This window comes from Stenella coeruleoalba (assembly GCF_951394435.1).
Source record: "Stenella coeruleoalba genome assembly, chromosome: 9".
Classification (NCBI taxonomy): Eukaryota; Metazoa; Chordata; class Mammalia; order Artiodactyla; family Delphinidae; genus Stenella; species Stenella coeruleoalba.
In genome coordinates, this window is record NC_137155.1 from 41,043,742 (window position 1) to 41,058,494 (window position 14,753).

General features: G+C 37.1%; 2 protein-coding genes and 1 long non-coding RNA gene across 4 annotated transcripts in view; 2 read left to right on the top strand and 1 right to left on the bottom strand.

The window, feature by feature from the left end:
- THSD7A (thrombospondin type 1 domain containing 7A) overlaps positions 1 to 14,753 on the top strand; it is a 458,451-nt gene that overhangs the window by 395,720 nt on the left and 47,978 nt on the right. Inside the window, exons 12-13 of the mRNA XM_079931758.1 lie at positions 2,389 to 2,583; positions 4,052 to 4,315. Of these exons, the coding sequence (XP_079787884.1) occupies positions 2,389 to 2,583; positions 4,052 to 4,315 (459 nt within the window). The remainder of the gene's footprint in view (positions 1 to 2,388; positions 2,584 to 4,051; positions 4,316 to 14,753) is intronic.
- Positions 6,003 to 14,753, bottom strand: part of LOC307191610 — a 98,702-nt gene continuing 89,951 nt past the window's right edge. For both annotated transcript variants that reach the window (XR_013829807.1, XR_013829808.1), the window contains one exon: positions 6,003 to 7,673. This is a non-coding gene — a long non-coding RNA (uncharacterized lncRNA). The remainder of the gene's footprint in view (positions 7,674 to 14,753) is intronic.
- LOC307191546 (large ribosomal subunit protein eL22-like) lies at positions 11,099 to 12,754 on the top strand. Its single transcript, XM_079931666.1, has one exon. The coding sequence runs from the start codon at positions 11,655 to 11,657 to the stop codon at positions 12,084 to 12,086; it is 432 nt and encodes a 143-aa protein (XP_079787792.1). The 5' UTR covers positions 11,099 to 11,654; the 3' UTR covers positions 12,087 to 12,754.

The window sequence follows — 14,753 nt, forward strand, 5'->3', positions numbered from 1 at the left end:
ATCATTCTTGAGGTTCCTACGTATTCTGGTCAGTAAAAGCCTCATATTTTCCTCTTTATCCATCCTTCCTCTTGAACATCCTTGGGCAACTTTGCCCACAGACTCTCAGAGCTTACTATGTATAAACTTTTTAAGCAAGTGTAGAGAGAATTGCAGAATCACGTCAGCTTATTAATATACTGCATTTTATGGATTCCTCCTGTACCAATCCACAGATAACATTCTTCCAAGCTACATGGATGCTGTTTTTGGTCCACTCCTTGTACTCCAAGTTTAAGCTCCCCTTAGTTCATTCCTACACGCTCAGCCTTTGTTTCCCAAAGCTTGGCACAGTGCCAGGGAGATTGGGGTACCAAAGGACCTTCAGTTTTAGTACCAAGTCTCAGGTAAACATATCCTAGTGACTCGAATACTCAGGCTCATAAGCCTTAAGCTTGAATGCGCATAAGGATCATCTGAGCAACTTGAAAATAAATGCATTTTCCTTGACCTCACACACAGAGATCTCATTCAGGAGCTCTGGAGTGAATCTAACAATCTTCAACTTTAACAGCATTCCGGGTGTTTCAGTTGCCAGTGGAAGTACACTACCTACTGCTGCGTGTTTGAATCATCAGGGAACTTTAAAAAGATGTTAATGCCTGGGACCCTGTCCTCAACCAGTTAAATCAGAAGGTTGGAGGCTAGCAAGGGCATAGACATTCTTCCAAAAGCTATCCAGGTGATTATCATCTGCAGCTCGATTTGAGAGCCTCTACCTTACACTGGTCTGATAACCACAGTGCACCAGACAACTCCTCTCCCAAGTGGTGAGAGTCTCTTTGGAGCACTTAATAATTTTTCCTGTCACATAAGCTTCCTAAAGGCTCCCACAGTCCACTCAACCAGGTTTTCATATCTGTAAAATTCAGGGACCGCTGTCTAGTCATACAAATTGGCTCTTCCAATGTTGTGCGTATTAAATGAAGAGATATCTGTAGCCAAGAAATAGGTGAGTTTTCACCTACATTTGCACAATTATGTAACTATTCCTACAGCAGTTGCGACAAGTTGTGTTCACCGACACAGAGAAAGGCTTCCTTTGCTAAAATTGTTAAATCTTTGTACACACCCCATCACACAGTCCTATACTACTGGGTGTTAAGTTCTAGTGTACAGATCCAGAGAGTCTTGTCCAACCTGGGGCCCTGTGTGCACTAACTGTAATTTAGGATCAAAATGCCAGGCTCCTTCATCTTAGTTTCATGATGATAGAATTCTGAGCAGGGCAGAGACCAGCTGCAGTGTCAGCCTAGACCACAAACCTGAAAGTGCCCATGTGAGTCAGTCTGACTGGGCCATTTAAGCTAGTTCAATGAAGACTTAACTTCAGGACCAAGGTCTAAATGTTTCATCTGCTTCCTCAATAAAAAAATGAAGTATTTCTAAAACCAACAGTGGGAAATGGCTGAGGGAGAAACAGAACTTAAACATCACTTGCTCTTTTTCATTAAGACCTGTTACCTTTAAGCAATTCTACATTTATGTTCAATACATAATAAAACTGACTTGGTTTAAAAACTTCAGTAGAACAATGTCCTGGGGAAAATAATATATATAAACCAAAATTACTTGACTATTTTTGGAGAGGCCATATGTAATTGTTGGAAATGTCAATTATGATGTGATAGATTAAGATTGCTAAAAGTTTTTGTCTTCATTTTAAATTTCTTGGTTGTTCTTTGTGCGTGTGAAGAATTTGTACAGGGAAGTGGGGAACTTTGACACCGCCTCCTCCCATTAACTACTAACCACTTCAAAGCCATCACAACAAACTTTGAGCGTAATTTAAAAAACAAAAACATGCTTTCTATGCAAATGGAGCTTCACAAGTTTCATAAGTGTTCTCTCTCCACCCAAACCATCCAACCAATTTGCTGCCATTAAGACCCTTCTGTATAGAAATCCCAGAGTGGACAATGGTATGAAAACAACTATTAAAGGTATGGGGTGTCTCCCAGCACCACCATGAATATGTTTAGTTCAACATAAGCTGTTATCAGAACCCATGTATTATTTATTTGTCTCTTAACTCATTTCTAAGTATATTCCACATGTGACTTGAAATCCTTAATAGCATCTAATAAAAACTTGTGTGTGTGTGTGTGTGTGTGTGTGTGTGTGTGTGTGTGTGTGTGTCTGAGGGTTATCTGCTATTTTAAAAATCCTATAGGATCAATTTAATGACTACTGTGATTACTAAAAACACTCCTACCAGATTTCTGCTGCAAATAAAGAATTAAAAAAGGACTCCTTTGACTGAGTAAGAAATGTTAGGTTAATTCCTAAATTACAGAGTAATTACAGACATTCAGATTCATGATAAACAGCTTTTTGCTTTTCCTTTAGCCATTACTTGTCGAAAGCAAGACGGTGGACAGGCTGGTATCCATGAGTGTCTCCGGTATGCAGGCCCCGTGCCAGCCCTCACCCAAGCCTGCCAGATTCCTTGCCAAGATGACTGTCAGTTTACCAGCTGGTCCAAGTTTTCTTCTTGCAGTGGAGACTGTGGTGCAGTTAGGACCAGAAAGCGCACCATTGTTGGTAAGAATAATTGGGATGCCAAAGCCAACACTTGTCAAGGCAGAAAAACACAGTAAAAAGTCAGGCCAGGATAGTTCTGACAATGTATTTGGAAAATGCACAGACATGCATTATTATTGTTATACTAACACATAATACGGCAATGGATTCAGAGCCGTATTTTGATGTAAGTTGGCAGTGACAGATGCATTATGTACCTTTAGTAGAAAGAAAAAGCAGCCTTGAAAACTGAACTCTGTCTCCCTATACAATATGCGGTAGATTAATTTTTGGTTTAAACGTGTACCTTTGGTGGATTACCTACAGACAGTGAAGTACTTGGAGAAAAGTTTTTTAGGAACATGGGGAAAGGTTGCCACTTCACTTTCTTAAGCCATTCTCACTGTCAACCTCAGATTATCCTTCATATCCTAGACGAGAAATATGACATTAATTCTGTACCTGAAAACACATTTTAAAAGGTAGTCACAATGACAGAAAGCTGTAATATAACGAGCAGGAACAGGATCCATCATATTGAACTAAACTCTGATGCACTCAAAAATATTGTCAGTGGCAAAAGAAACCTAAAAATATTGGTGCTAGTAGAGTATTCAGAATTTAAAGTTGCAAAATGATCCAGCTGTCATAATGAAAACTGTTGAAAATTATATAAGGCAGCTTATGAAAGTTAGAGATAAATATATGTAAAACATATGTAATTAGTTACATGCAGTATAATTAAAAGTATATAACATATATGACATAATATAAATTATGATCTAATTAAAATAATGATATTTTTCAGGCACATATTACTGTTATACTCAAGGTCTTTTTATTTTAAAAGGGAATTTATTTCAATTTATTCACAAACCATTTCTAATATTTTTATTGTGATATTAAATATCTTAATTTTGATTATTATTATTTCCTACATTAATCACCAAGTATGTCAAAGTGATTATTTTTCAGAAATACTGAAAGATGCAAAATCACAATCAGAAAAGTAAATGCAAAAACCTCACTTTCTGAATCGTAATCCTGTATAACTAAACCATCTATTTGGACTTAACAAAAGAGTTACTTAACTGTACAGGTCAGTGCAGTGACTCTCTCTCTCCATTTCATATTTTTGCACATGTTATGAAGGAGAGAATTGTGCAGTTACCTCAAACTCCCCAGTCAGTGAAAGCACATGATCATTTGAGAGGATTTTAATCATTTTGAGGAGTGTAAAATTCAGCACAACAGTTAGTGTCTTATTCAAAATGGGCTATTTTTAAGTGAGCAAATAAGAGAAATTTCACTATGCAAAGCACCCAGAGCTAACAAAAGCCTACATAGAAAGCACTACAGAGGGGGAAAATAGCATTTATTTATAGGCTACTGTTGAATACAGTTAAAAATAAAGGATGTTTAGGAAAGGAGAAAACTTAGGGATGCTTGATATTAATGATGATATTTTCCAACTTAATTTTCTCCACAGGAAAAAGTAAAAAGAAGGAAAAATGTAAAAATTCTCATTTGTACCCCCTGATTGAGACGCAGTATTGTCCCTGTGACAAGTATAATGCACAGCCTGTGGGGAACTGGTCAGACTGCATTTTGCCAGAGGGGAAAGTGGAAGTGTTGCTGGGAATGAAGGTACAAGGAGACATCAAGGAATGTGGTCAAGGATATCGTTACCAAGCAATGGCATGCTACGATCAAAATGGCAGGCTCGTGGAGACATCCAGATGTAACAGCCACGGTAATCCAACTTTTCTTCACTGTTATACATTTGCTGTCTTTGGGGGCGGAGGTGAAATGCAAGTGTATCAGAATGGAGAGAAATGAGAGTTTACAGGAGTGTGTTCTAAATTGAACCTTAGGGGCACCGCTATGTATGTATTGCTATATCATTTATATGTAACAGGACATTCGGTGGCACTTGTCTTGTTGTCTAGAAGTTGGCAACTAAGTCCCAAAGTTGGTGATAAGGAAGCCTTACATGTAGGCAAAAATGGTGCCAGAAACTTCCCTTGGGGCAGATCCAGAGTCTACTGAATAGGCTCAGCAATCCCCACAAGTCCGTGTACAGAAAAGGAGGGAGGAGAAGAGAAGATTGAATTTAATTTGAGAATAAAGTGTTAAACTAGACAGACTTTTAATAACCGAACTGGCAAGATTTGTGACGTGCCTAAGATATCAAGTGGCAGAGGAGAAAGACTGAAAGCTGCAGTTGGTGAAAACTCAAACATCTCATTTATTCCTCATTAAGCTGAGATTGGCCCAAACAAACAGAAATAGAAAAAGGGACATACACTTTGGAAACTTTTGATTTCCAAACAAAAAATCAAGAAGAAGCTAAAATACTGTGACAATAATTGAATTGCCCAAAGTTTATAAAGAGTGGTTTTGACCATAGTATGCAGTGAACTCTTTCGTTCTACATCATAATATAGTCAGCCTTAAGCAATATTTCTTCATTCTTTTATGTTAATGTATCTGTCCTTTTATTATGGAATGAGATCAGTTTACAGTGGGTCAGCCTGAATCATGGATGTCACATATTTGCAAACACTGGACAGTGATTCTCCTCTCTTCATGGAGGTGACCTAACAAAGATAAGTTAAATTACTGGGAGAGAGGGATATGGTAGTTACCCTCCAACCTTGCTGAAGTAACTTCTGCTGTTGGAACAGTGCTCCTCCAGTTTTATTATATGGTTCAGAAAACAAGATGAACTAAGAGGACCATCTCACATATATAAGCCATTATGGGGTATCATGGTGACACATTTATGGAATCTCTTAAATCTGTCCCCAAAACAGTTTTCAGAAACCCTGACTTTTATTTTTTACCTTATCTCATAATTACTGTTTTATCAAAGTCTAGTGATATAAGCCCCCATTATAAGAGTCCATTATGTTGAAGCTCTAGATATAAGTATTTAGCATGCATGCATTGCTATGTTTAAGATTATTCCATGCATTTAGAACAATAACTAAAAAGAGTTTAGTAAGCCTTGAAAAACTTCTGTAAGAGTAATTGAGTTTTTTATTCTCTATATCAAATAACATTGGTGCTATTAATTAGATACCAGGAAAAATGTAAATGCACTTCGCATTCTGAGCTGATATAATAATGTAGAAGGTCATAGTTAGTCATTAAAATGTAAAAGTGAAGATCACTTTAAAAATGTTTCTCCTGAAATGTAGCATGTAAGTGTTTGCTCACATTTTAAATTGTTATGCTTAGTGAATCGCCAAGATAATCATTTGTTTTTAACATAACCTTTGAGCTTTCAAAATGACTCATATATTCTCGCTTTTACCTTGACCTGTTAATTAGATGCATGAGAGCTTCAGTAAGACACTTAAGAGTCAATCTTATTTTTAGAAAAAAAAAAAAAAACTTTAAAAATATCCTGTGACTCTCACGAAAATGTTTGATCCCTTGAAGAAAGTAAAAGTACAGAAAAACTGAAATTGGCCAAAGGCAGTAGACTTTCTGCCTTAGCACTGTCAATTCAAAGCATGAAGAATTCAGTAGTGTATTCTAGAAGAAAAGCACATGTAGAAAAAAAGATGGGTCCCTGGCAGCACTGAACTTCATGGAGCTTGTGAAAGGATCTAAGATGTTTAGTTTAAGTGAACTGTTCCAGTTTAGTTCTTTGTGTCTATCCAACATCACTCCTTTCTCCTTAAATCTGATCTAAGATGGATGTCTAATGGGATATTTTAGCGTCTACTAACATTTTTACTCAAAGTCTGAGGAAATTGAGTGTCTCTTGCCTGATTTGTTTGGAATTACTGCTGCTGTTCTGTCAATGCCGATAGTGATAGTGGAGTGCTGTCACTTTGATGCTCTGTCCTAGGCATGCGCTAACTTGCAGTTTCTACGAGCACTGCCTTTGCTCAGCCAAAGCAGCTTCCAGATGAATGGTGGGAATGGGGTTTAAAGTGGCTTTCAAGAAAGTCTCTTACGGCTTTCAGTTTAAACATAAAATTGATCCCCACGTGCATGCAGTACAAAGACACTAATCCCCTACCCTATTCAATAGTGGCCTTATGGCATTTCTACTTAATCTGTGTTATCCATCTGTGGATCATATTATCAGTTATTATACTGATAAAACAGTTTGACTTTCATCAGCTTAAGTATATTATTTTAGGTCATTTCCCATGTGGTCACTTTCTTTTTTTTAATGTCTGAAACTCGAGGCACAATTCTATTATGTCTGGAATTTCTCATAAGAATAGACTGTGTACTGAAAAGCAATATATCGATACAACAAAAATCAGATCTTAAAGTATACCTTGGGAGCCACATAAGTGTTCATCCATCCTGATATATGGTATTAAATATAGTTCCTGCATAAATGTTGATATATAAATACATTTTTGGCATTTATCCTGATATCATAATACAAATTATGTATATTTACTTTTGATATGAAATCTTGAATGGTGTCACTATTAGCAACAGATGATAAATCATTAAAAAACCAAATTACACATTTTCTACTTACTGCTAGAATACTCTGAGATCTTAATTAATTGGTTCACTAGAAATTGATTGCCTTGGCACATAGTACTAGGTACTTCTCAAGTTAATCACTTCTAAAATTTCACAGAACAAGAGGTAGAATTTCTGGAACTTTTTTTATTATATCATTTAATCTTGATATTTTAAAGAATGTTAGAGGTAACCTAGCTTATGCAAGGTGCACATATACAAGACTTTCATTTAAACATAAGTGATAGAATTTTATTATGCTGCCCCTCAATCCTACCCAGATCTCCCAAAAGCCCTTATTCTGCTCTGTTTTTTGTATTTCAAAAGCATGTATCACTCTATAACATACCATATAATTTACTCATTTATTGTATTTATTGTTTTTGTTTTATCCTGTACAAAAATGTAGATTGATGAGGGTATCTTGGACTACTTTATTCACTCATGTATCCCAAACACCTAGAACAGTAGTAGGTGCTCGGTAAATATTTGTAGAATGAGTGAATGAGTGAAGAGGTGGAGAGAATTTTTGTAGCTGTATTTTATCCACAATCAGGCTTGGACACTTCCTTTTTTCCAGACGGTGTCCTTCCCTCTGTGTCACAGTTCTGGAATGTAATCAAACAGATCACTGAGAACAACTAAGATCTTTGGAATAAACTATATACATGCCACAAACTTTCTATATGATATTCATCAAATATTTATGCTTCTCTCCTCCTACTAATTGGTAGGTAGAAGAAATAATAGTCACACACCCATTCCACTGAATTAGTCCAGTAATATCGATATTGGTAAGTCTCTTTATTCCAGTTTAAAGCTTATTGTTCAGAATTGCCTGCTTTGTACAACACCAGATTTGGACAACAGCTTAATCTCTTGGTTTATATTAGTAATTGTGACAACTTGCTTTTTCCCAGCCTGTGTTTACAACTTTAATTGGGAGTATGGAATGTTCATTTAATTCTCTGTGTGTCCACTCATCTTTCCTTGAGAAAATAAGGAATAACATTTCTATTAGATTTATCTCAAAGGAACACTTTGAAGGCAAATTGGATAAAGTGTAAAAATGTCAGATGCTGAAGTCTTGAGCTCTTTGAGTTACATAATTCCTTCCAGACACTTCTCTTCAGTCTTTACTCTCAGCAAATTTGTCTTTGCTGTTCCTTATAGGGAGTTTAAGCCATCATGTACTATCAATAGATATTCTAAAATTGAACTTAATTTTATTTGTGATATTTTATCATCTGTCAATATCAAGTAAGCAGAAAGGCCTATCTGATATGACTGTTCTTCCTGAGCCCCTGCTGTTTAATATACATAGGTCTCCTATCGCCTAAAAGTAATATGTTGCTTTGATACCTATCAAATACCAATTTGGAGAATCCATGAGGAAACTCAAGAATCAGCTATTTGGTTAGATTACTTGTTACCAAATGTTTTCCTAAAGGGCCAGATAGCAAATATTTCAGGCTCTGCAGGCTAAAAAGTCTGTAACAACTACCCAATTCTGCAGTTATAGAATGAAAGCAGCCATAGACAATATATGAGTGAATTACACAATTATGTTCCAGTAAAACTTTATTTACAAAAACAGGCTGTCAGCCTGTGCTGTCATTTGCCAGCTAGGATTTAAACCCTTCTTACTCAGAAAGCCACCTACAGAGGAGCAGCATAGGCATCACAGAAAAACCATTGGAAATGCAAAATTCAACCTACACTGCAGACCTTCTGCATTCTGACAAGATCCCCAGGGGGTTCTATAACACATTTAAAGTTTAAGACTACTTCTCTGGGTCATGCAGACACTCACAGGGTTTGGTAGGGATCATAAGCTTTATTAACCTTGGTGTGAAAGACCTGTGAAGATCATGTCCTAGAGGATCACAATGTGATGCTGTCTTAGGCAAAATATCTCACAGGAGATAGTTCACTTGCTTACCCGTTGTGGGCAAGAGAACATTAGGGAACTTTTGAAATTTGCAAAGATGTGTCTTTATAAAGTGAATGCCTGTGTAGGTATGATTTTGAAAACAGAATGAGTCTATAGGATCTTCTGTGGAAAGGATATTGGCAAGTTAATGATTGCCCTGAGGAAAGTTTTTTGGTTCAGATAGAGAAATAAGAGAGAGCTCTGGGTTTATTTACTGCTCTATTCATAAGCAGAATACAATATTATATTGAAGTGTTGTGTGCATTTGACTTTGTGCACTCAGTATTCACGATCCAACGACTCTAAAATTCTCAGTACTTTGTACTGCCATTTGACCATCATGCTGGCATTTAAGCAGCTGTACTACTTATTGTAGGTCACATTACACCCTTTTAATTATTTCAGTTTGTCTTTTAACTGTAGTCACTATTGAATTGTTCAGCATAGTTTGTCTAATGCCTTATTAGTGTAAGATTAATTTCCCTTTGACATTAAGTTTTAAATATAATGATTTACATTAATTCTTCCAAGCTTTCTCTCTTTGCCTAGTATGTTTATGAATGATATTACAGAGAACCTTCTGAACATTAATGAATGGCTTTATCAGTTGGTTTTCTAAGCATCTGTAGGATTCAAAGTATGCCCGTTAAAACTTGATATTTTGTAAAACCCTTGCTGGCACCCAAAGTCTTTCTTACAGGTTGTTTCATAGGTAGTTTGCACTGCAGCACTAAGTATTACAATAAAAAGAAAGCTCTACAAATTTTACAAGTGAAACAAAAGCTTTTTAATAAAATATTTTCATATTATAACTATAGCTGACCCTTATATGGCAGCATTTAACATTACTGCCTAATAGCCTAAGCGATCTACATCCTATTTCACCAGCCTCCCGAAGTTATGCTGTGGATGATTTTAAAGCAGGTATCATGTTTAAATGATATCCCTTGATGTTGTAAGGAACTGTAAATACCAGATGCTGCCTTAGTCAGTCATAAATTCTAGTATACATGCCACAGGTGTGGGGGTTTTTTTCTATGAGAATTTACAGGAACAAAAAAAGACCATCAACAAAACTTAGAAAAGGAATACATCCTGGGTGTATTTGTGGTACAAGTGCCCAACTGAATTTTTTAAAATTCAGAGAGTACTCAGTCTACAAGTAGATTTTAGTTCAAGAGCATGTACTTTTAAGACATTGTGGAACTCAGGGTACATCTGATAAAAATAATTATGAATATGAGGAGAGTAGATTCTGAGGATAACCTACATGACCACTCAACCATAATATACCTGGAATGTATTCCTTTTTGTAATGGGATTTTATAGAAGATGATATAAGTTTAATATTAGAGGTTAATTAGAAACAAAATTGAGTGAGAAATTGTGCCCTATCGTAGTGGATGCTTGTATTTGAGGAAGAGCAGGTTTGATTAAACCGGGGAGAAAAGGCAATAGAGTTTTGTAAATAAGCTGAAATGGAGTTCTGATTTCTCTGAAAAGCTTTTTCAGTTGGTGGTATTTTTTTTTAATGTCTAATTCATTTCAGAATTTAAATCTTTCATTTGATAGTACAGATGAAGCTAGTGTTGCTTTTGCAGTCATCATTCACAATTGAGATCTTTTTCCTTTCAAATGTAAAAGACAGGCAGGGAGTGAGGAACAGACTTTTCCTGAAGTAGCAGTTGCAAGTTTAAAGAACCAGGGAAATAAAGAAGGGGCTACTGTGGATATGTGGGTACAAAAAGAAAGCAGGTGTCTAGGGTCGAATTTAAATAAGGTGTGGATACCAGCATTATTTTCTGACAGGATCCCTGAAGGGGGACTATAGAGGTGATGAGGGAGACTTTCCTTGGAAATTTTCCTGCAGCTACCATCGTGTCGTGTGTGATGGAAAAACATCTGGTGTTATCATTTGATTCTGTGTGCTCCATGTCACCGAGACCTCAACTCATCTGTTACTTACTTACAGGGTTTTCAAACTGGGCTCCATGGAGCCCCTCAGGCCAGGCTGTCAAACATAGCCTCCAGAATATCCCATACACCTACTGGGTTTCCAGCTTTTTAGGAAGAAAGTGTTTCACTGCTTAAAATAAATTTAACTGCCAAGAACAATTCATTATTTGCAACAGCAACAAAAAAATTTGTTTATCTTTGCCTTTATCAACAAGTTCTGCTATTATGTTTTACTCCACATCCTTTCTGTTGGTCTCTGACCTCGTTTTCCCCTTAATGCCTTAAAGGAAGGATAACAATAATTTCAGTGAAATGGCTAGGAGTGGTAATCTTGCTGATATCTATGATAATGTTATTGATATAATCACAGAGTTGTTCATTACTTGTGTTACAAGGTTTCATAATTCATAAAGATACTGACCCTCATATAGATTCCTGTTACATTAATGTCCTGCAATCCAAAATAATTGTAAAGCTCTCTGTCCCATTAGTTGAGTTTAGTCTCATTCTTAAAACATAGGTCTTAAAACATAGGTCTTTTTCTACTTCAAAGCATCATCAGAATGGTCATGTAGTGAGTAAAGCTTATGCATAAGGAATTTTCTTTGGTAAATGCATGAAGAAGGCACTATATATTAGACATAAGCCATATCAATGGGCTCAAAAAGTAACCTGACCCTTTTCTGCCTCCGCTGCGGCGATGGCGCCAGTGAAAAAGCTTGTGGTGAAGGGGGGCAAAAAAAAGAAGCAGGTCCTGAAGTTTACTCTTGACTGTACCCATCCTGTAGAAGATGGAATCATGGATGCGGCCAATTTTGAGCAGTTTCTTCAGGAAAGAATCAAAGTGAATGGAAAAGCTGGGAATCTCAGAGGAGGTATTGTAACAATCGAAAGAAGCAAAAGCAAGATCACTGTAACTTCCGAGGTGCCTTTTTCCAAAAGGTATTTGAAATATCTCACCAAAAAATATTTGAAGAAGAATCTCCGTGATTGGTTACGCGTAGTTGCTAACAGCAAAGAAAGTTACGAATTACGTTACTTCCAGATTAATCAAAATGAAGAAGAGGAGGACGATGAGGATTTAAACTCAGTTATCTGGAGTATTTTGTATGAATTCTTAAATAAAATTTAGGAAACAAACAAACAAAAGTAACCTGAGAGCACACCAACACATCTGTGGACATTTTAAAGTTAAATTTGAAAGGAAGATCTGTACTTGTAGTTACTCTTCATGTTTATCCCATTTCTTCGTAGTCGCATTGAAGGCCAATTTAGCCCTTACAGGAGATTTTAGTTAATTTACAGAAAACAAAATGGTCTTTTAAAATAGTCATTAAAAAAATGTCAGGAAGTTTATCTGCATAAGTTTCCTCTCCGTTTGCCATAGGTTTGACCTTTAATGCTTTAAAACTTTAAAGTATAAAATAATTTAAAAAGAAACTTTCTTAAGTTTGGGGGTTTTGTTGACTTTTGCATTTTTTTCCATATCTGGAAATGGACATAAAAGGCCCGATTAAACATTAAAACTCTGTACAGCTCAAAACGTGAATCCAGTTTTAATGCATTATAATTACAACATATCATGATGATCTGTTGATCTTTTTCTCACTGGTCCAGTGAGATGCTATAGGAAAAAGTTAATAAGCATAGACTGCAGTGTCTGAGTCAGTCTCCTAGAGATTCACAGTTCATATCAGAAAAAAAAAAAAAAAGAAGGAAAGCTCGGGGTGAAGAGACCTGCTTAACGCAACAATTTTCCAACTTATTTGACCACAGAATGCTTTTTATAAAAATTATGTTTAACACTTACTAGAATCCAGCAAACTAGTGTTTAAAGATTATCCTTTGGAAATACTTCAGTGTCAGTATATGATTCTTGTTGACTGAAAGAACAGTGCCCTGCATTGGATCAAGTTAAAAAAAAATCACTCTACTAAATTTCAAAGTTAATTTATTTCCCGTTATTCCATAATCTGAACACTCCATCAAATATGATGTTTATATTGCTGACAAAGCCCTACTTCCAAAGTGGGTTCTTAGAACGTTTTTCTGATTTTTAATATTAGTTAATATTTTAATATTAGTTAAAGTTATAAATGTTAAATTTGGGGTGAAACGTCCATAAATGCCTTAATGTATGTAATTATTCCCAAAGTTTTAATTTGGTTGAATAAGTAAACTATAGATACGGGCTCTTTCATAAATAAGTTTACTTCCTTTTTTAATAAAATATACATCTGAAAGTAGAATGCAATTCTGACACTAACCACCTGGATTTGGGCAAACTTCACAGGTTAGGGGGCTCAGTCCTCTATAAGACTGCTCTCACTTCAGACACACTAGCTGTGCACTTTCAGGGTCCCCAGTCAACCTCACTTCTGACCAGCTGGCTACAGATTTGGGGATTCCCACTACCCCCTCAGGTTCAACAATTCACTGGGACGATTCAGAGAACTCAGGAAAGCACCATTACAATTACAGTTTTATTATAGCAAAAGGATAAAAATCAGAACCAGCTGATAGAAGAGACACATAGACGAGGGCTGGGAAGGTCCCAAACACAAGGCGTCCATGTTGTCTCCCCATGGAGCTAGGAGGCATCACCCTCTTGGCCCATGGTTGTGCTTTACCAGCCTGAGCTTTTGTATCCAGAGCTTTCTGGGGGGTCATGTTATGTAGGCATCAGTTGAATCATTGACCACACAGTTGAACTCAATCCCCTCTCCCCAGAGTTTGGGAGGATATCAAGTGGCTTAAAGTCCCAACCTTTTAAACACATGGTTGGTCTTTGGTTTGGTGGTATAATCATACCCCTTCCTTAGACATCTTCTTATCATAATTTCACATGTAGTCCAAGAGACCCAACAAGAATAACAAAGATACTCCTCTCACTCAGGAAATTTCAGGGCTTCAAGGCTGCCTCCCAGGAATCAGGGAAACAGACCAGCCAAAGTCTTTGTTATACAGCAGAGAGTTTTAGAGTTTGCTATAAGAAATGGCCTTGATGGTGAACTCGTACATAGGTATGCTACCTGAATCTGAAGGTGCCTAGTCATTGGGTAATCTCCCAGTATTGGAATAGCAACAGCTACAAAATCCCACAGCAATTAAAACTAATGTTGAGGGCTTCCCTGGTGGCACAGTGGTTGAGAGTCTGCCTGCCGATGCAGGGGACATGGGTTCGTGTCCCGGTCTGGGAAGATCCCACATGCCTCAGAGCAGCTAGGCCTGTGAGCCATGGCTGCTGAGCCTGCGTGTCCGGAGCCTATGCTCCGCAATGGGAGGGGCCACAACAGTGAGAGGCCCGTGTACCACAAAAAAAAAAAAAAAAACAAACAAAAAAAACTAATGTTGAGGGCTTCCCTGGTGGCGCAGTGGTTAAGAATCCACCTGACAATGCAGGGGACATGGGTTCAAGCCCTGGTCCGGGAAGATCCCACATGCCACGGAGCAACTAAGCCCATGTGCCACAACTACTGAGCCTGCGCTCTAGAGCCCACGAGCCACAACTATTGAAGCCTGTGCGCCTAGAGCCTGTGCTCTGCAATGGGAGAAGCCACCGCAATGAGAAGCCTGTGCACGACATCGAAGAATAGCCCCCGCTCACCACAACTGGAGAAAGCCTGCATGCAGCAACAAAGACCCAACGCAGCCAAAAGTAAAAAATAAAATTATTTAAAAAAAAAATGTTGAAATTTTCTGAGAAAATCTGTAAGTATTTAGCAGATATGAAGAGATACACCTTCATATGTATAAAAAACAAATAAATATAAATGAAATAGCATTTCATTGCGGTTAC